This window comes from Anabrus simplex, chromosome 1 (assembly GCF_040414725.1).
Source record: "Anabrus simplex isolate iqAnaSimp1 chromosome 1, ASM4041472v1, whole genome shotgun sequence".
Taxonomy (NCBI): Eukaryota; Metazoa; Arthropoda; class Insecta; order Orthoptera; family Tettigoniidae; genus Anabrus; species Anabrus simplex.
This window is the reverse complement of record NC_090265.1, coordinates 442,343,757-442,364,544: the sequence shown is the minus strand read 5'-3', so window position 1 is coordinate 442,364,544 and position 20,788 is coordinate 442,343,757. Positions and strand designations below refer to the sequence as shown.

General features: G+C 40.1%; 1 protein-coding gene across 1 annotated transcript in view; it reads right to left on the bottom strand.

Annotated features, from left to right (window-relative positions):
• The window catches only part of LOC137496928 (probable peptidoglycan muropeptide transporter SLC46), a 63,530-nt gene that overhangs the window by 23,628 nt on the left and 19,114 nt on the right, over positions 1 to 20,788 (bottom strand). Inside the window, exon 2 of the mRNA XM_068225003.1 lies at positions 10,361 to 10,444. Within this exon, the coding sequence (XP_068081104.1) occupies positions 10,361 to 10,444 (84 nt within the window). The remainder of the gene's footprint in view (positions 1 to 10,360; positions 10,445 to 20,788) is intronic.

Genomic DNA, 20,788 nt, shown 5'->3' with positions numbered 1-20,788 from the left:
AATGGAGAACATTATTGTTGTGTATTTTGCTCCTCCTTAAAGCCAGCATATAAGATCAGTGTACCTTAGCAACAGACAGTGGTCAAGTAGAGAGTAAATTAGATTTGATTTGATTTGATTATTTATCATCAACAGAGTCATTACTTCTCCAATTACAGATGATATAATAAATACAAATATAGCAATACTAACAACAACAACAACAAATAATAATAATATTAATAATAATAATAATAATAATAATAATAATAATAATAATACAAAAAGTACCTGCAGTTAAGTACTTGGGAGAATGGATCTCTGCGAATCAGAGCGAGAACCCAGCCATAGATGCCAGATGTATCAAGTTTGAAAGGGCTTATCACTCGTGTCGTAGTATCTATTCATCTAAGTGCCTCTCCAAGAACCTCAAACTCAGACACTACAACTCCGTAGTCAAACCATCTGTTCTGTATGCTTCTGAGTGCCTTGTAATGGCTAGGAAGGGCCCACTCAGAAAGCTGGAGTTAAAAGAGAGGAAGATCCTGAGGAGGATATTAGGACCAATCAGAGAGGAAGGAGGCACTTACAGAATCCGCCATAATGATAAACTGTATGAACACCAGGAGGACATCGTCACGTCTATAAGGAAAAGGCGCCTGACCTTTTATGGACACTTGGCCCGTCTGGATTCCAAAAGACTCACCAACAGGATATTCACAGTAACAGGAAGAGGCAAGGCTTCTAAGAACAAATGGATCACGTCAGTTAAATCAGATATGGAACAACTAGATATCCCGCTGGGACAAACTCATGACCGACTACTGTTCCGTCAAGCCATCCGACACAGAGTTTTCCCAACGTCCCTTACAAGTAAGAAGACTACAGGAACTAAGTGGACCGAGGAGAGAAAGCTGGCTCATAGTCAGCAAATGAAGGAGTATTGGAAGAAGAAGAAGAAGAAGAAAGCAACAACTTTACCCAAGAGTAGATATGAGCTCCGTGGTCCTCAGTAGGCCTAAACGACAAAGAAAGAAATAATAATAACAACAACAACAACAACAACAACAACAACAATAATAATAATAATAATAATAATAATAATAATAATAATAATAATAATATGCTAGCATAATCTGCTGTTCAGACAAAATGGTTCAGGTATTTCTTATTCTTAGGAGCAATGTTTCATTCTCCCTTTTTTCAACCATTTCCATCATGCTCAAAAAGTAGTGTATGGTATTATTTAAGTCTCTCCCAGTCACATCTGCGCTTGCATTAAACTACCTCATTTGGTTTACATGTTCCTGGAAAAAAAAAAAAAAAAAACTTGAATAAACTGGGCAAGATGGTTTAACACAAATGCAGATGTGCTGAGAGAGATAAAATACCATGTACCAAATCACTTTAAAAAAAAAAAACTGTACAAATTCCTTCTGATGATGGTGCTTGTGGTTGTTAATTCAAGAGTGGAACATCAAGGTTATCAGCTGTTTGTAACAATAAAGGAAAGAAATTAAAGAGTTGGTCCTCTTGAAAACTAAGGATGTCAATATGAAAGGGAAAGCCCATGCAAAGCAGAAAACTGGAGGACACTGTAGGCAACCCACATTTTACAGTTTGTGAGCTGTGGAGTAACGAATAGAGTTTAATTGAAATGATTGATTTTAAATGCTTACTTTCAATATGCTTTTTTGGCATCCATGTTGTAATGGTAGGCCATATTGATCCAATTGGACCACTAGCTAAAGGTGAATTTTGAGCATGTACTGTGAACACATACATTTTCAGCAGTAATAAATATGAAAGGTTCCAGAAATTTGAACGCATAATACCATTGCTCCTGGAAGTGGTATGGTGGTGTTCGTTTTTCACATACTATTTCACTTACAAACAATTAAAGTAGAAGTCACTATTACTGCATGTGCTCAAATACGTCACCATCAATGGCGATGCATATCTGCATACAGACTGAAGTGTTTCCCTTGATATACCCCCTGTGGGTGGGAGACGCAGACGAAGAATACACCCACGGTATCCCCTGCCTGTCATAAGAGGCGACTAAAAGGGGCGACCAAGGGATGATTGTCTTGGAACCATTAAACCACTTGTGATTAGTACCACCACGCGGAGAATATCATGGGTCGCTTTTACTTGCGCATAGTACCACTATATTAGGTATGGAATAGGTTTGTGATTAGCAGCACACAGGAGCACCGTGCGGTCGGCTTTTGCAGTACCTGTGATTAGTACCACCATATGAGCAGGACCATGGGATGATAGCTACCATGGTTCTGCCTTGCCTATGATTAGTACCCACTATATGAGGAACACCACGGGATAAGGGAAGGTCCCTGTGGTTAGTACTCTTACGTGATGAACACCATAGGTTTGCGTTGCCTGTAAATGGTGCCGCAAAGTGAGAAAAACCATAGGTCTGTATTATGTCGCATTTCATAACCTGTGAATAGTACCATTATGTGTGGAATACCGCGAGTCTCTGCTACTTTTGATTCGTACCGCAACATGACAGATACCATGGTTCTACTTTCCTAGCGATAATTACCATTATGAGGGGCTGGTAACATGGATTTTGGACCCCCTTTAGGCTGCAAGCGTCATCGATTCAGTGTAATGCTCTAGCAGCAGTCCCTTGGTCAGTAATCCCATTGTTTTCCGTCAGTTTCTGTGAATGTAAGGCATTGTGGGTCGCATCCACTGATTGTTTTAAATTCATGTCCATCCATTCAATCTTCGTCCTCATGTTTTGAATTCTGGTCAGTGGAGAATTTTGGAATTTTTAATTTGTCATTCCATTTTGTTTCATTTCGTACCATTAGGGGCCGATGACCTCGATGTTAGGCCCCATTAAACAACAATCATCATCATCATCATTATCATCATCATCATCATCATCATTTCCCTTGATATCATATGACATGCTGCAATAAAGCAGCTCTATAGGTCATCTGGAGTCGTCGGGGCTTGCTAGTAGACTTTGTCCTTTCCTATACCCCAGAGAAAAATCCTAAGGAGTCAAATCGGGGAAACGGTCAGGCCACCTAATTGTGCCTCCATGCCCAATCCACTGGTCAAGGAAAGACCTGTTAAGGGTTTCCATAACAATGAGTGCATAGTGAGCAGAGACCTGTCATGCTCAGGTTTACATTGCCATCTTTCATAACCATGATCCTACACTTGCTGGGGAAGTGATATGCAGTATGGATGGTACTTGTGTCTCTGAAAAATACTTGGCTGGCTGAATCCTGTGCCTCGAAATGTCCGTTGTGCTCATCTGTGGATTGTGCTCAGCTGCTGCAGGAACATCCATTGTCACTGTTTCACCTCTTGTGGATTTGTTTCTCTTTCTCTCCTGAGGCATCCAGTTTCCGTCAGATAACAATTTCCTACATAATCTTTGAAGGGTAGTTCATGATGGACAATGTCACAACAGATACCTCTCCACATATAACGCTACCACTGATGTTGCATTTCTTTTACATTTACCATAAATACGAAGCATGCCCACTCTTTCCTCATTGCTGTAGTACATTTTGCTCTGCTTCAGCAGTAGCCTACATGGAACATAATCATACAATGGTAGCATCTATGGAATACCATCTCTTATGCATGTGTGCATTTCCTCCTAACCACCTCGTCCTGTATTCAAGCGGAAACATCTGAAACCACCTCACTGTGTAGAATAAATAATAAGTACTCTACTGGCAAATCGGTGAAATTTGAATTCATTTACACAGTAAAATTAAGCACGAAGCAAAACTCGTGCATTTAGTTTATTGCGAATGTCTCATCTAATTTTAATTCTTACGAGTCTGCGTAACCATCAGATACTTTGAGAATATACAATCCATCACAGTTTGCTACGTATGGAATACTTTCAGTATGTGCGTTTATCAACAAGTCATACAGGAGAACCATGCGCTCAATGTAAAAGTGTGTGGCATTTCTTTCTGTGTAATGATTCCTCATATGAAACCCTAATATCACCAAAGATACTTGTTGAATTTGCAAAACTTGTACTTGTCACTCAATTCTTAGTTGTCCTACTGGGTGAAATTAGTACAGCTCCACTTTAGAAACAAAGCTGCTACCAGTTTCTCAGTAATTTTTTATGTGATGAATTGCACAGTGTTTTATGATCACCTTAATACATACAATTTAAGAATTTGAAAACAGAATGTCTATATCTTTAAAGGATCAGAAGGTAATTGAAGTTGATATTCCTGCAAACCCCCTGCTCTTTTGTTTCTCCTGAAGCTTATGGGAAAGAATCTAGGTTAAGATTTATCATCAAAGTTCCAATACACTTCTTTGCTTCTGGGTACTCCTGTATGATTTGCCAGGCTCCCTTACCTAATGAGCCAGCCATACTAACTAAACAACTGGAGTTTCTAGTAGAACAGTATGCATGAAGTGTGTACATCTCTCATACAGAGCATGATCTTTTTGTTAAAAAGTGAGTTCTATAAGTAGTAATGCTGTAGTACATCTGAAAAGTAAGATTGTGGTACTCTTGATGGAGTTTAGTACATTAAGATGAGTTGTTCTTGTAAAACTAAACTTCACACCAAAATATGGTATTAGAAAAATTGTGGAATTAGTATTGTAACAACAAAAACTGTGATGGTCTGAGGAGGGAACAGCTTGCAGACAACACTGGGGAAGATCCTGTGGGAAGCTAAATTGGTACAGCAACCAGCATGGCTGAGCGTAGCCCAACGTATGAGGCATACTGGACTCAGTGGAAATCCCTAAAGGTCAACGACAGTCTGTTGACAAGTATATGGGAGTCGGTCAACAGCAAGAACAAGGTCACCCAGCTAGTAATTCCCAGGAACAAAAGGATGGAGGTGGTGGCTAAGTTACATGGAGTAACCACTGCAAGCCATCTTGGGGTCAATAAGACCTTGGATCGGGTCTAGCCAGTACTAATACTGGATGCACCTGAGGACGGGCTTTGAAACATGGTGGCAAATGCGTGCCACCTGCACAGCGAGCCAAAACCTTCGTAGTTGGGCCAGATGCAGCAGTAAAATGTCAGAGCGTCCTTTGAGAGGATAGGCACTGACATCACAAGACTATTTCCTAAACAAGATGTCAGAAATCGCTACCTGCTTCTAATCATGGACTATCTCATGAAGTGGCCGAGGTCAACACCATCCTCATTAAGGAACTGATACTGTAGAGAAAACTTCTTCTGCTGCTTTGGTGTCCCACGAAGGCTGCCCAGTGACCACAGTAGGAACTTTGAATTGATACTGATGAAGGCCATTCTACAGCATCTCGATGTATGCAAGACCTGAATGAGATTTGTTCACCTGCAGTCAAATAAATTGGTTCATGAAGACTATGGAGGAGCACCTGAAGAAGATGGCATTGGCACATCAGGAGGGACTAGGATGATGAGAATATGCCCTTCTTTCTGATGGCCTACCATGTACAATTCATAAGACAGCAGGCATGACACCCGTCAACGTGGTCTTGGAACGTAATGTTTAGGACGGCTCGGGAGCAAGAACAACTGGCAACAGACTACACATCGAAACTGGTGGAGTGTTTTAGCAAGACCGACTCCAATCCTCAGACCTTAATGCTACTCTCGATCGTTCAAAGATGGCGAATCGAGTAGCTGGAATTGTTGGAAATGTGGGTTTGTTTTGGCTTGTTGTTATCATATGTAGTCGGTGTAATTTTATGCAAGTTGACGATAAGTGTTAGTTTCTTCGTAGAATATAAGTGTGCGAGTGTATTTATATGAGTCAGTGGATACATAGGATCTGTAATTATACGCAGTAATGTGAGAATGTGCTTGTTTTGATTGTGTTTTTACCCATTAAAGAACATGAGTGCACTAGGTGGACCAGTTTTTAGTCTAACTATGGCAATGCCTCTCATACAGCTATTCTTAGGTTTCCTACGGAACTGAACATTAGAAGAGAAATCGTTTAGGAATATACATCCTGATTATTTTGAAGTCCATGGCAAAACCGTAGCGTGCATGCATCATTTTGAGAATGAGTCTGAGGTTAGGGAAACCAGTTCTCTACTTCCAAACTATTCGTGTTCCTCGAAAAACATTGACTTAGATAGAATATAATTGATATTGTGTTATTCTGTCAGTGTCTATGTGCTTAAAGTGTCTAGTGATTTACATGAAAGTGTATTTTACAATAATCTGTGATTTGCCTGCGGAAATGTTTGGCTGGATGTTGGAGTATAACAAAACTTATACATGTGACAGATGGAGCAATCTGTATACTGTTACACAAAAGAAATAGTGACTTAGAGGGATTAGCTGGGTTTGTAACGTAGGGTTTTACACTACCAACACCTTCCGATTCATGCTGTGGCTATCTGTTATCAAGCAGACTGTGCCGAACTGAAGCTCGTCCATGTGGTTAAATATCAATGTTTAGTCAATAGAGTTTTTGCACTCATGTTCTTTAATGAGTAAAAACCTATTATATCTTTAGTGTCTGAACGTTTCATTACTAAGGTTACTATCATTGTGTGAAGTGCTGTTATGCCATATGTCAACATTATATGAACATTACCAGGGCCGTTCATTGGGTTAACATAATCATTTCGGGTGTGCTTGATCTGAGTGTCTCAGACGGTTAAGGCGCTGGCCTTCTGATCCGAAGTTGGTACATTCGATCCTGGCTCAGTCCGGTGGTATTTGAAGGTTCTCAAATATGTCAGCCTCGTGTCAGTAGATTTACTGGCACGTAAAGGAACTACTGCAGGACTACATTTCGGCAATTCGACGCTTCCGAAACCCGTAAAAATGTAGTTAGTGGGACGTAAAGCCAACAAAAATTATTATTTCGGGTACACTTCCCATTCATTGGGTGGTGAATTTAAGAAATTGTCCTTCACTTCAAAACCAAGGCAACAAGTTATGTTTCACAGTTCCCTGAGAGCGAATAAATCGTGGAATTTCGCACCTTAATTTATTTTGAAACATTCAACATGATGTTTAAAATATCATTTTAACTGTTTCATCATGTATTTTCATCTATCCAGCGAAGTGAAATCGAAGAGAAAACGTTATTTGACGAATTGAAATGTCTAAATAATCAGGTTGTTGGTCTCTTTTATAGTAGAATATATGTGATTCTAGTTGATTATATGTGGTGCGTACTTGTTGGCGAAGCTTTTTCAACCGAGCTCGATAGCTGCAGTCGCTTAAGTGCGGCCAGTATCCAGTATTCGGGAGATAGAAGGTTCGAACCCCACTGTCGGCAGCCCTAAAAATGGTTTTCCGTGGTTTCCCATTTTCACACCAGGCAAATGCTGGGGCTGTACCTTAATTCAGGCCATGGCCACTTCCTTCCCACTCCTAGCCCTTTCCTGTCCCATCGTCGCCATAAGACCTATCTGTGTCGGTGCGACGTAAAGCAACTAGCAAAAAAAAAAAAGCTTTTTCATACGTGTAAAAGTGATTTTCCCTACGATGTTACATTTATCATATTAAATTACCGCCGTTTATATAATATGTACGTGATATTTTCGTGTTAGTCAATACCAGCAATCCGGCTACTTCGGCCGCCATGTTTTTTTAATATTACGGTCTGAGGATTGGAGTCGGTCTTGGTTTTAGTGACATCCACGAGTATGTCCGATGGCACCTGAAGGTAGCTAGCGATCTGATGAAGGTCTGATAGCATCCTGAAGATGGTATTCCGTGGTTTCCCATTTTCACACCATGCAAATGCTGGGGCTGTACCTTAATTACGGCCACAGCTGCTTCCTTCCTATTCCTAGGCCTTTCCTGTCCCTTTGGTGCGACGTAAAGCAAATAGCAAAGGTCTGATAAAACTTGGTAGGTAAACTTAGCAAAATTACAGGAAAGTAACCGAGTGTGGCTATACCAATCCATATGAACAAAAGGAAAGTCATCAAAGCTCCAGCCACCACATAAAGGTCTCTACATTATTATCACCAGGATTAACAAAGCAGTCTACTGGATTCAGCAGCAACCCTGAGGGAAAATGATGGTTGTTCCCCAAGACTGTCTTATGTATTATCGTCAAGCTATGCAGTACAAGCAGGTTTATGAAGGGAGCATTGTGACAGTGAAGGCTGTGGGATGGGCAGATATACACTGACAGAGCAAATGCAACACCAAGGAGGAGTGGTTCGAAAGGGATGAAAGTTGGGGAAAAAACAGAGACGGCACGGACGAATAATTGATGTTTATTTCAAACCGATATGCAGGTTACACAATGCGCACGGCATCGACTCAGTAGGATGTAGGACCACCGCGAGCGGCGATGCACGCAGAAACACGTCGAGGTACAGAGTCAATAAGAGTGCGGATGGTGTCCTGAGGGATGGTTCTCTATTCTCTGTCAACCATTTGCCACAGTTGGTCGTCCGTACAAGGCTGGGGCAGAGTTTGCAAACGGCGTCCAATGAGATCCCACACGTGTTCGATTGGTGAGAGATCCGGAGAGTACGCTGGCCACGGAAGCATCTGTACACCTCGTAGAGCCTGTTGGGAGATGCGAGCAGTGTGTGGGCGGGCATTATCCTGCTGAAATAGAGCATTGGGCAGCCCCTGAAGGTACGGGAGTGCCACCGGCCGCAGCACATCCTGCACGTAGCGGTGGGCATTTAACGTGCCTTGAATACGCACTAGAGGTGACGTGGAATCATACGCAATAGCGCCCCAAACCATGATAATATATAAGTAATAATAATAATAATAACGTAAATGTTTCCACCTTTTCAATACAATATATTCACAAAATTACAAAATTATACGGTACTAGTTTCGACCCATCTAGGGGTCATCATCAGCCGTATTGGAGCAAAGATCATTTGTGGCGAAATCCTAAGACAATATTATTTTAAAGAATAACAAGTGAATTTTGTGAATATATTGTATTGAAAAGGTGGAAACATTTACGTTATTATTATTATTACTTATATATTATTCTCAGTTCAATACGGACCAAAAACATGAAATTCATAACCACCAAACCATGATGCCGCGTTGTCTAGCGGTAGGGCGCTCCACAGTTACTGCCGGATTTGACCTTTCTCCACGCCGACGCCACACTCGTCTGTGGTGACTATCACTGACAGAACAGAAGCGTGACTCATCGGAGAACACGACGTTCCACCATTCCCTCATCCAAGTCACTCTAGCCCGGCACCATGCCAGGCATGCATGTCTATGCTGTGGAGTCAATGGTAGTCTTCTGAGCGGACGCCGGGAGTGCAGGCCTCCTTCAACCAATCGACGGGAAATTGTTCTGGTCGATATTGGAACAGCCAGGGTGTCTTGCACATGCTGAAGAATGGCGGTTGACGTGGCGTGCGGGGCTGCCACTGCTTGGCGGCGGATGCGCCGATCCTCGCGTGCTGACGTCACTCGGGCTGCGCCTGGACCCCTCGCACGTGCCACATGTCCCTGCGCCAACCATCTTCGCCACAGGCGCTGCACTGTGGACACATCCCTATGGGTATCGGCTGCGATTTGACGAAGCGACCAACCTGCCCTTCTCAGCCCGATCACCATACCCCTCGTAAAGTCGTCTGTCTGCTGGAAATGCCTCCGTTGACGGCGGCCTGGCATTCTTAGCTATACATGTGTCCTGTGGCACACGACAACACGTTCTACAATGACTGTCGGCTGAGAAATCACAGTACGAAGTGGGCCATTCGCCAACGCCGTGTCCCATTTATTGTTCGCTACGTGCGCAGCACAGCGGCGCATTTCACATCATGAGCATACCTCAGTGACGTCAGTCTACCCTGCAATTGGCATAAAGTTCTGACCACTCCTTCTTGGTGTTGCATTTGCTCTGTCAGTCAGTGTAATACCAGTGAGAGATAATAATTGCAGCTCAGCGGTGACAATGTGTTAGGGTCAGCAGCGAGCAAAACAATCTGGAATTGGAAACTACTACTGTGGGCTAGGTATATAAAGAGCTCAAATGGTGCATGCCAGTCAGTCTCGAGTGAGACAGTCTCAAGTGTGTCAACATGAGTAAATGTAAACAGATGGTCTTGAGTCTGTGACAGGTCATTCATCAGGAGTGAGTCCACTGGCAATGTGGAGTTCCAAGAACCTTGTTGGTTGAGAACTGTTCTGGAATGACATTGGGCTGAGAGAAGCTGAGTGGAGAACAGGGTTCGACACACTGATATTCATGTGAGTGTGTGCTTATGTGTGTTAGTGTGTGTTATGATCTTGAGTAAAAACTGTCCCAAGCAGAAAACTCCAAAGCAAGTGAAATTATGAATAACTCTAAATAGCAGTTAATAAACTTAGTGGATAGTAAAAGATTTTACCTCTCTGTGCAGCGATTTTTGTTTTAAGGACCCGCCAAAATATATTTTAACTTACCAATTTCATCACCGGGAACAATCTTTGTAAGAAGAGACCGGCTGAGAGGGCCAACCAAGGAGCCACTGACACCAATAACAATAGCTGGAAAACAAAACATATTTACACTTAAACTGAAGATGTAATTAATTTTTAGTTCTTTGAATTAATGTGAATGGAATGCAGTCAAATTAAGTAGAAGGATAGGATAACCAATGATGGCAAAAGTAAGGAGGATTAAAATGCAGGCTGGCCCCAGCAAAAAGGCCTTTTTTTAAAAAAAATTTGCCATATTAAAAAGGTGTTTCTAAAGATTACTGCATCAAGAATAGCACTATATATGTAAAACACAAGCAAATGCAGAAAGAAAGAGAATATAAACATTTGAAATGTGGTGTTGGAGAAGAACGCATAGAGTACGATGGATAAATTGAGTCACAATGAAGAAATACAACATCAAGTTTGTCAGAGAACAACAATTTGGCAAAATTTGACCACAAGAAGAGATATTGATAGAAGGTATCTTAAGGCATTTAGGATTTACCCCATTCTTAAAGGTGGAAAGAGGTCAGATATTGCAAATTATTGGCTGGTCTCTATACTACCTGCTTTATCAATCATTTGTGAAAGGATCATTCACCAGCATTTGCTTGCGTTTACAGTTCCATACATATCCCCCCAGCAGCATGGAAGCTCCTGCGTAACTAACTTGGCTATCTTCCTCCATCATGCCATGTCTGCCATCCACTCAGGCTCTCAACTTGATGCATGTTATATCGACATCATGAAGGCCTTCGATACCGTGGAACACTTGCACACAAACTTTCTGAATGGTTTAATGTGCATGGGAGACTCCTAGCTCTCATTAATAGCTTTCTGAGTGAAAGACTTCAGCACTTGGTCCTTAATGGATGCAGTTCTTCTCCCACCACCACCCTCTCTGGTGTCCTGCAGGGCAGTCTCCTACATCCCCTTCTTTTTGCCCTGTTTATTGATGACCTTATTGATACTGTTTCCCACCATTCACGTGAAATCCTTCTCTTTGCAGATTATTGTAAAATCTTCAAGCAGATCAATTCTCCCACAGATACAATCCAATTGCAAAATGCACTTGCACGATGGTGTACTACATGGCGTGTTAAACCTCGTCTCTCCAAGTGTTCCACCATTTTGTTCACACTTTGTAAATCCCCCATTCTACAAGAATATCACCTACTGAACCAACCAATTGCAACTGTTGACATCTTGACAGTAAATTGTTGTTTGTCTCGCACATAAACAGGATCACCTCACATGCTATGTCACTCCTTGGTTTACTCTACAGGTTTTCTGACATCACAGATGTAAATGCCCTCTGAGCATTCGAAGTTTCCTGTATCTTACCGCTTGTTGAATACACCTCTCCAGTCTGGTCCATTTCTGCTTTTTCAAATCTCAGCCACCTTGACCATGTACAATCTTTTTTCTGTGTTATCGTCAGAACCAGGTCCCTGCCTGTCGCAACTTAAGCACTATCCAAGTGCTTGGGAAACTAAAACTCAAAACTATTTCTTCTCATAGGAAAGTAGCCGACCTAAAGCTGCTATACAAAGCAGCTAATGGTCTATTTAGGTCTCCAGATTTAGTTTCCTTATTCCCCCTCCACGTCCCATCCCGTAGTACCAGAATGAAGACCATATTCCATATTCCTTACTCTCAGCTTTCTCTCACCCAAAGGTCCTTTTCTGTACATATTCCAGAAATGTTTAATACCTTGTCTATCAACAAGAACCTAGACATCTTCAAATCGTTTCCTTCCTTCTGTCATATAACATAATTTTCCTTCTTGTTCTTTCCTGTTTCTGCTCCTATATTTACTGTAGATGTATTTTCCTTTGTTAATGTCGCTGTTTATGTAAATATGTATTAGATAGGATTGAACAGTTTTTATTGGGTATATTTGGGTTCTTTTTAAATATTTATATCTCTTTCATTTTAGATTAATATCTATCGTACATAGCTTGGATCTTTGTAATTCGGCGTTATGCTGTTGCTGATCCTGAATGACTGAATGAATGAATGAATGAATGAATGAATGAATGAATGAATGTTGTTGTTGTTGTTGTTGTTGTTGTTTGAGTCATCAGTCCATAGACTGATTTGATGCAGCTTTCCACGCCACCTTATCCTGTGCTTTTTCCATTGCTACGTAACTATTGCATCCTACATCTGCTCTAATCTGCTTGTCATATTCATACCTTGGTCTACCCGTACCGTTCTTATTGCCTACACTTCCTTCAAAAACCAACTGAACAAGACCTGGGTGTTTTAAGATGTCTCCTATCATTCTATCCCTTCTTCTCAGTTAAATTTAGCCAAATCAATCTCCTCTCACCAATTCAATTCACTATCTCTTCATTCGTGATTCGATCTATCCATCTCACCTTCAGCATTCTTCTGCAACACCACATTTCAAAAGCTTCTATTTTCTTTTTTTTCTGAGCTAGTTATCGTCCATGTTTCACTTCCATACAATGCCACGCTCCAGATTAAAGTCTTCAGAAACATCTTTCTAATTCCAATATCAATGTTTGAAGTGAACAAATTTCTTTTCTTAAGAAAGCTCTTCCTTGCTTGTGCTAATCTGCATTTTATGTACCCCTTACTTCTGCCATCGTTAGTTATTTTACTGTCCAAGTAATAATATTCATCTACTTCCTTTAAGACTTCAATTTCCTAATCTAATATTTCCTGCATCACCTATCTTCGTTCAACTGCATTCCATTACTTCTGTTTTGGACTTATTTATTTTCATCTTGTACTCCTTACCCAAGACTTCGTCCATACCATTCAGCAGCTTCTCGAGATCTTCTGCAGTCTCAGATAAAAAATAATAATATCATCGGCAAATCTCAAGGTTTTGATTTCCTCTCCTTGGATTGTGATTCCCTTTCCAACTTCCTCTTTGATTTCCTTCACTGCTTGTTCTATGTAAACACTGAAAAGAGGGGGGACAAACTGCAGCCTTGCCTCACTCCTTTCTGGATTGCTGCTTCCTTTTCAAAGCCCTCGATTCTTATCACTGCAGACTGATTTTTATACAGATTGTAGATAATTCTTCGTTCTCGGTATCTGATGCCAATCACCTTCAAAATCATAAATAGCTTGGTCCAATCAACATTATCGAATGCCTTTTCTAGATCTACAAATGCCATGTACGTGGGCTTGTCCTTCTTGATTCGATCCTCTAAGATCAGACGTAAAGTCAGGATTGCTTCACGTGTTCCTACATTTCTTCTGAAGCCAAATTGATCTTCTCCCAACTCAGCTTCAACCTTTTTTTCCATTCTTCTGTAAATAATACGTGTTAAAATTTTGCAGGCATGAGACACTTAGCTAATGGTGCGGTAGTTTTCCACTTGTCAGCACCAGCTTTCTTGGGAATAGGTATAACAACATTCTGCCAAAAATTGAATGGCACTTCTCCTGTCTCATACATCTAACAGAGTAAAAGGAATAACCTTGCAATGCTGGTTTCTCCTAAGGCAGTCAGTAATTCATAGGGAGCGTCATCAATTCCAGGTGCCTTGTTCCTATTTAGACCTCTCACAACTCTGTCAAACTCTGACCTCAAAATTGGGTCTCCCATTTCTTCAGCATCAACAGCCTCTTCTTGTTCCAGAACCAAATCATCTACATCTTTACCTTGATACAACTGTTGGATATGTTCCTGTCATCTTTCTGCTTTGTCTTCTTTCCCTAGAAGTGGCTTTCCATCTGAGCTCTTAATATTCATACACCTAGATTTCCTTTCTCCAAAGGTTTCCTTGATTTTCCTGCATGCAGCAACTACCTTTCCTAGGACCATATAGCCTTCGACATCCTTGCACTTCTCCTGCAGCCATTCTTCCTTAGCTACCTTGCACAATCTATCCACTTCATTCTTTAATCGCCTGTGTTCTTTTCTGCCCTCTTCATTTCTAGTATTCTTGTATTTTTGTCGTTCATCAATCAGGTCCAGTATCTCCTGAGTTATCCACTGATTCTTAGTTGAGCTTTTCTTCCTTTCTAACATTCCTTCAGCAGCTCTTACTGATTTTATTTTTCATGACTATCCACTCTTCATTGTGTTTCCTTCAGCCTTTTAATTTGATCCTTGTGCAACATATTTCTTGAAACAATCCCTCACACTCTTTTCTTTCAACTTGTCTAGATCCCATCTCCTTGCATTCCTTCCTTCCTTCCTTCCTTCCTTCCTTCCTTCAATTTCTTCAACTTCAGATGGCATTTCATGAACAACAAGTTGTGGTCAGAGTCCACGTCTGCTCCTGAGAAAGTTTTGCAATCCACCACCTACTTTCTGAATCTCTGCCTAATCATAACAAAATCTATTTGATACCTTCCAGTGTCTCCGGGACTCGTCCATGTATACAGCCATCGTTTGTGGTATTTGACCCATGTATTGGCAAGGACTAAATTATGATCAGTGCAGAATTCAACCAGCCGACTTCCTCTTTCGTTCCTTTGTCCCAATCCGAATTTTCCTACTGTATTGCGTTCTTTTACTTGGCCTACCACTGCATTCCAGTCTCCCATTACAATTAGATTCTCATGCCTTTTACATATTGTATTAAATCTTCTATCTTTTCATATATTCTTTCGATTTCCTGATCATCCACTGAACTAGTAGTCATATAGACCTGCACTATTGTGGTAGGCATTGGTTTGGTGTCTATCTTGACGACAATAATTATTTCGCTATGCTGGTCGTAGTAGCTTACCTGCTGCCCTATTTTCTTATTCATTATTAAACCAATTCCTGCATTTCCCCTCTTTGATTTTGTGTTGATAATTCGGTAGTCACCTGACCAAAAATCCTGCACTTCCTGCCAACGTACTTCACTTATAGCAACTACATCTAACTTTAGTCTATTCAACTCCCTTTTCAGATTCTCTAACCTACCACAATGATTCAATCTTCTAACATTCCACACTCCGACTCGCGGAATGTCAATATCCATCTTCCTGATGATCGCCCCTCTCATGTAGTCCCCACCCGGAGATCTGAATGTGGGGCTAGTTTACCTCCAGAATATTTCATACAGAGAGAGCTGCATGTCCTCGGGGGTTAGTTACGGCTGTAGTTTCCTATTGCTGTCAGTCGTGTAGCAGTATCAATACAGCTAAGCCATTTTGAGGATTATTACAAGGCCTTATCAGTCAATCATCCAGACTGCCACCCTTGCAACTTCTAAAAGGCTGCTACTCCCCTTTCGATGAACCATTCATTAGTCTGGTCTCTCAACAGATACCCATCCGATATGGTTGCACCTGCAGCTCGGCTATCTGCTTCATTGGGACGTGCAAGTCTCACCACCACGGCAAGGTCACATGGTTCGCAGAGGAGGAATAAATAAACAAGTTAGTTTCTTTTTTTTTTTTTTTTTTTTAGGGAATTTTAGGAGATAATAAGAATAGTAGGGGGAGGTCAGACTTGAATATGACAGACTGATTAGAACAGATGTGAGATGAGAAGGTTAGCACTATGTAGAAAGACTATGGAGGGCCGTAACAAAACAGTCTATGTACTAATCACTCATTAAAAACACTCAAAAAAGCAAGTGAACAAAAACAATGGATTTTTCTAATTATTATGTAGCTTCATTTGGGAGAAAACTAGTGCCTCATGTGTTATTTGTATAAAATTTAACTAAATTCATATGAACACTCAATTATAAGTAGAATATTACAACATAGCACTATAGAAGAATTTATGCAAAGCTGAGTTTGAAATTGAGGTTAGATCAATTTATGTGAAGCAAGTCCTAAATTGCAGTCTGTATTTTGATCTATTATGTGAAAAAAATTCAAACTTCATAAGATTTTTAAAAATTCTAAGTTATGTTGAGCTATGAGAATTTTATATACAGTAAAATTTGTCCTCAGCAGAAACCCAAGGGACTGGATATTTTTTCTGCTATAAGCAGAATTGAGGTTCATAAAGGTGGTTAAAAATAAAATAAGAATCATAAGTACATACCTCTGTTATATAATCCAGCAGTAGATTTATCCTGCTTAGAACTTTTATAGAAATGTTTTATAGAAATAACACCAATAGTAATACTGTACAGTACCGTACTGTCATTTACTTCTTCCAGTAATCCAGAATTGTACACTGGTAACAACATATCCCTGGTAGCACGGTTCTCAATTAAAATGCGGGCATGGCAAGTAATGTCAAACAATTCCACGTCATTTTTCACTACTGAAAAAGAATGAATGTCCTTTACGGCTGATAGGCCATGTCAGAAGGACTTCACGTTACATAAACCATTTTCTTCATTGTCTTCATTCTCGTCATCATCGCCATCAATTTCTGTTTTCTTGTCTTGGAAATGATGAGTGACGAACTCTTCAATGTTGTATAACACCACCTCTGTCTCACCTTGTCAATCAATGGCCATGTAATCTTCTGCACTGAGATTACCATAATTACACTGTTCGAGAGTTTGATGTAACACATCTGTATTTTTGTTTATTATGGTTTCTTCGTCAGGGTGTGAGACAAACTTGGACTCGTGAAAGCACTGACGATTTGGCGATACCCCTTTCACTGCTTCTGCTATCCAAATTACAGCATCAAGCATAAAGACAGAGTCAGTTCGGTGGCAGAGGCTGCTGATTCCATGTTTGCAAGCAATGGTACCATTATCAGTTTTCTGTAATTAATCTTAAAACAATTAATGTTGCTCTGGTCCATTGGGGAGTTACACTAGGATTATTTGGAGGGAACCTTGTGAGCTTAATGTTAGAAAGCTGTATTGCTGGATGGCATGTAGCATTGTTGAGAAATAGAACAATGTTCCTGGTTTGTTGCTTCATTCTCAAGTTGAATGACACCAACCATTCTTTCATTAGGTGTGACATCATCCAAGACTTTTATTGGATCTCCAGTCAATAGGAAGACTCTTTAAATCCATGTTTTTGAAGCATCTGGGTTTTGCTAATTTTTCATAACTAATGGCTTTCCAAGTTTCCCCGAAAGAAAACCACATTAAAATACTGTCAGTCCCTCTTTGGAAAGGTTCCCTCCTGTACATCTTTCCCCTTTTAGAGATAATGTTTTGCTAGATAGTGCTTGGAAAAATAGTCCAATTTCATCACCATTAGCTATGTTCCGGGGTTCATAACCTGTAATTAGAGAGCCAATTTTGTAAGTCTTGTCTGCCAATGTTTCCTCAGTGATGTCTCCATCCTCTCTGCAGGCCTCCTTCAACACTCTCTAATGTCTTTTAAAACTTTCCAACTACCCATTGAACATGGTAATATCTTCCTTTCTGAGCTTTTCTGCAACTTCTCTTGCAATTATTAAATTTTTGCTATCTATAACTGGGCTACCACAAGACAAACAAGCACCATGCTAGTCAACTTCACACAATTATGTTCCTAATCTGTAGGTAGGCTATCACGCGACAAATATTTGCTACCCTTTACTAAATCATTCAACACAGAACGAATTTCTAACTCCTGAATGGAATGCAAAATACAAGCAAAAATTGATTTATTGGGTTATTCAGCAGTATCACTGAAAACTGGCAAACAAAGTTGAACTTTGCTGAGGCTAAAGGCTTGCACTCCAATGGTGTTTACCTCTGTTTGGTTCAGGAATTCAAGGCCATTTCCTGTTTTTGTGTATATTTTCCGACGTGCCTTATGTGGCGAGGGCTGTTTTCTGTGTTGGAAATCACATTCTTTTCACAAGGGAAGACTGAGTCGATTTTCAAGGTTATGGAAAATGTAATCGTACTAAGCGGTAATAGCAAAAATATGTGAAGCGATAAATGAGGTATTTTTATATAGATTTAATAAGATGAGTTGGGACTTTGATTTTACGATGTGCTAAATGAGAAAATGTCTTAACGAGGAGCGTTCTATTGACGTTTCACTGTATGTAGTTCACAAACAAATTATTATACAAATTTATACATTTCCAATAGGCACTGTATGATATTACTTGCATTCCACTTACTGTTACTATTTAGTAAGGACAAGGTGCGACAACCTGTCTTACGGACTTGGGTTCTAATATGAAGGTTTAAGTTCCGACTGCATAATACTTTCTTCATCTGATAGAATGCCACTCATGTTTTCTCAATTCGAATTTTTATTTCTTATCTCTCATTTAGTGAACAGCCTGAATGATCTGTCCTCTGTACTCTTAGCAGTTGTTTCCTACTGATGTAGATAGAATTATATTTGTTAAAATTCTTACTAATGACCATCATTTTAGTTTTCAGAATAAGGAATATACCTACTATATATTTTTCAGTAGATGCCACGCCCCTGGCTACATCTTGATTCAATCTCACTTAATATTCTAATATGCTGGGAGAATCAAAATCCACAGCCTGTTTCCAGTCATTCGACTGGGTCAGGAATGGAATGAATGAAGCCCCCATCTAGCAGCGAGGATAGGAAATGTGCCGGCTGCCGAAGCCTATCGCACTCCTCTGAGGCAATGATTAATGAATGATTAATGAAATGAAATGATATTGGAGAGTGTTGATATTGGAGAGTGTTGCTGAAAGATTACACAGGTGAAACTGGAGTACCCGGAGAAAAAACTGTCCTGCCTCCGCTTTGATGCTGGGAGAATACACATCCCAAATATTTGAAATTACTGAAATTATTTAATTGTTTTTGTTTTGAATACACCTGAGATTCAATTCCCTTAGGTTTCTTCTGTACTGATATCACTCTACTCTTGAAAGTGTCTCTTTCTATCATACACACTGCACCTATTTTCAAGTCCCAATATATTAGATTGCAGGCTTTCAGCACACTCTTCAATTAACGCCAAATCATTGGCATTGGCCAAACTGTCTACTACATTTCTACCTTACTGAATCCCTCACTGCCACTTTATACCTTTTAGTACATGATTCATGTAAACGGTGAACAACAAAGGTGAAGGACAGCCTTATCTAATTACTGTAAGTACTTTGAACAAAAAACTCATTCTACCATCAGATTTCACAGTAGCCTAGTTGTCAACATAAATGCCTTTGATTGATTAATCCTATAATCCCATAATCCCTCAGTACTTTGTCATATGCCTTCTCTAGAGCTACAAAACATAACTGTCTATTCCTCTCGTAGCATTTTTCAGTTACCTGGTGCAAACTGAAAATCTGATCCTGACAGCCCCTATGTGGTCTGAAGCCACACTTGTTTTCATCCTACTCACTCTCAACCATTAATCACACCCTCCCTTCCCAAATCCTTCCAGTTCCCTTGTTTACAGATAGGTGCAATTAATTATTTCATTGAATCAGAAAGTACCTTACTAACATTCCATGTCAATGTCATTAGATTGAGGAGCTATTTCATCCCCGACTTCCCAATGTATTTCACCATTTCAGTTCTACAGTAATTTCATCCATTCTTGCTATTTTATGCCAGTGGATTTATTTATGATCTTTTCCACTTTCACAAGCGTAATTTCATCGACATCATTGTCCTCCTCCCCATGAGTTCGGATGTTCGTGACATCACCAGAAAGATTTCTGTTTATGTTGAGAAGATTTTCAAAATATTCCTTCCACCTGTCCAGTGGTTCCCTGGGATCTATAATGAGTTCACCTGATTTTCTCTAATTCATTTCCTTTTTTGCTCTCCCTTCATAAGATGTTAATGCGCTTCTCCAGGACTGGGACTGAGACTGTACCTTAATTAAGGTCACAGCTGCTTCCTTCCAACTCCTAGCCCTTTCCTATCCCATCGTCGCCATAAGACCTATCTGTGTCGGTGCGACGTAAAGCCCCTAGCAAAAAAAAAAAAAAAAAAAAAGAAATGACAGATGGCCTATATTTTTTTACTGTACCCATGTACTGTACGCATGTCGAAAAAACATATAAAGTGTTTACATATCCCTGTTGAATAGTTTTTATTTGTGTATTCACTAGTACGTTTTCCCGCCTAACATGTTCTCTTTCCTTGTACTCTGCAGAAACATCTTAACGAGGTTTTACTGTAATATACTGTTTGTTAAATTTGGAGACATATGAGTTGGCTTATAAGGCAAAATTGGTTGGTATCATCAGATGATGGTTGTTGTTGTTGTTGTTGATGTTTCCGTTGCTGTTGTTGTGTATTTATGGAGTAAATTCACATAGTTAACCTAATAATACATTTTTTTATTGGTGGAGTGAAAACCTGGCATGCTACCCAGATTCGTTTACAGGGGTTTAATAGTGTCATGTAAGATAAGGAAGCAAATTTGGATCCTTGTCCATAAATAACCATTGCCTTGGGAGAAAGGATCCTTTCATGTTCAACCTAATTATTTATTTCTGTAAGTATTTTGCAGATGGAGTCCTATATCACCAATTTATTTGTTATGACAATTGCCTTAAAAAATACAAATGTTGCCCAGGCTAATAGGGAGTATTTATTCTATGAGCCATTTCT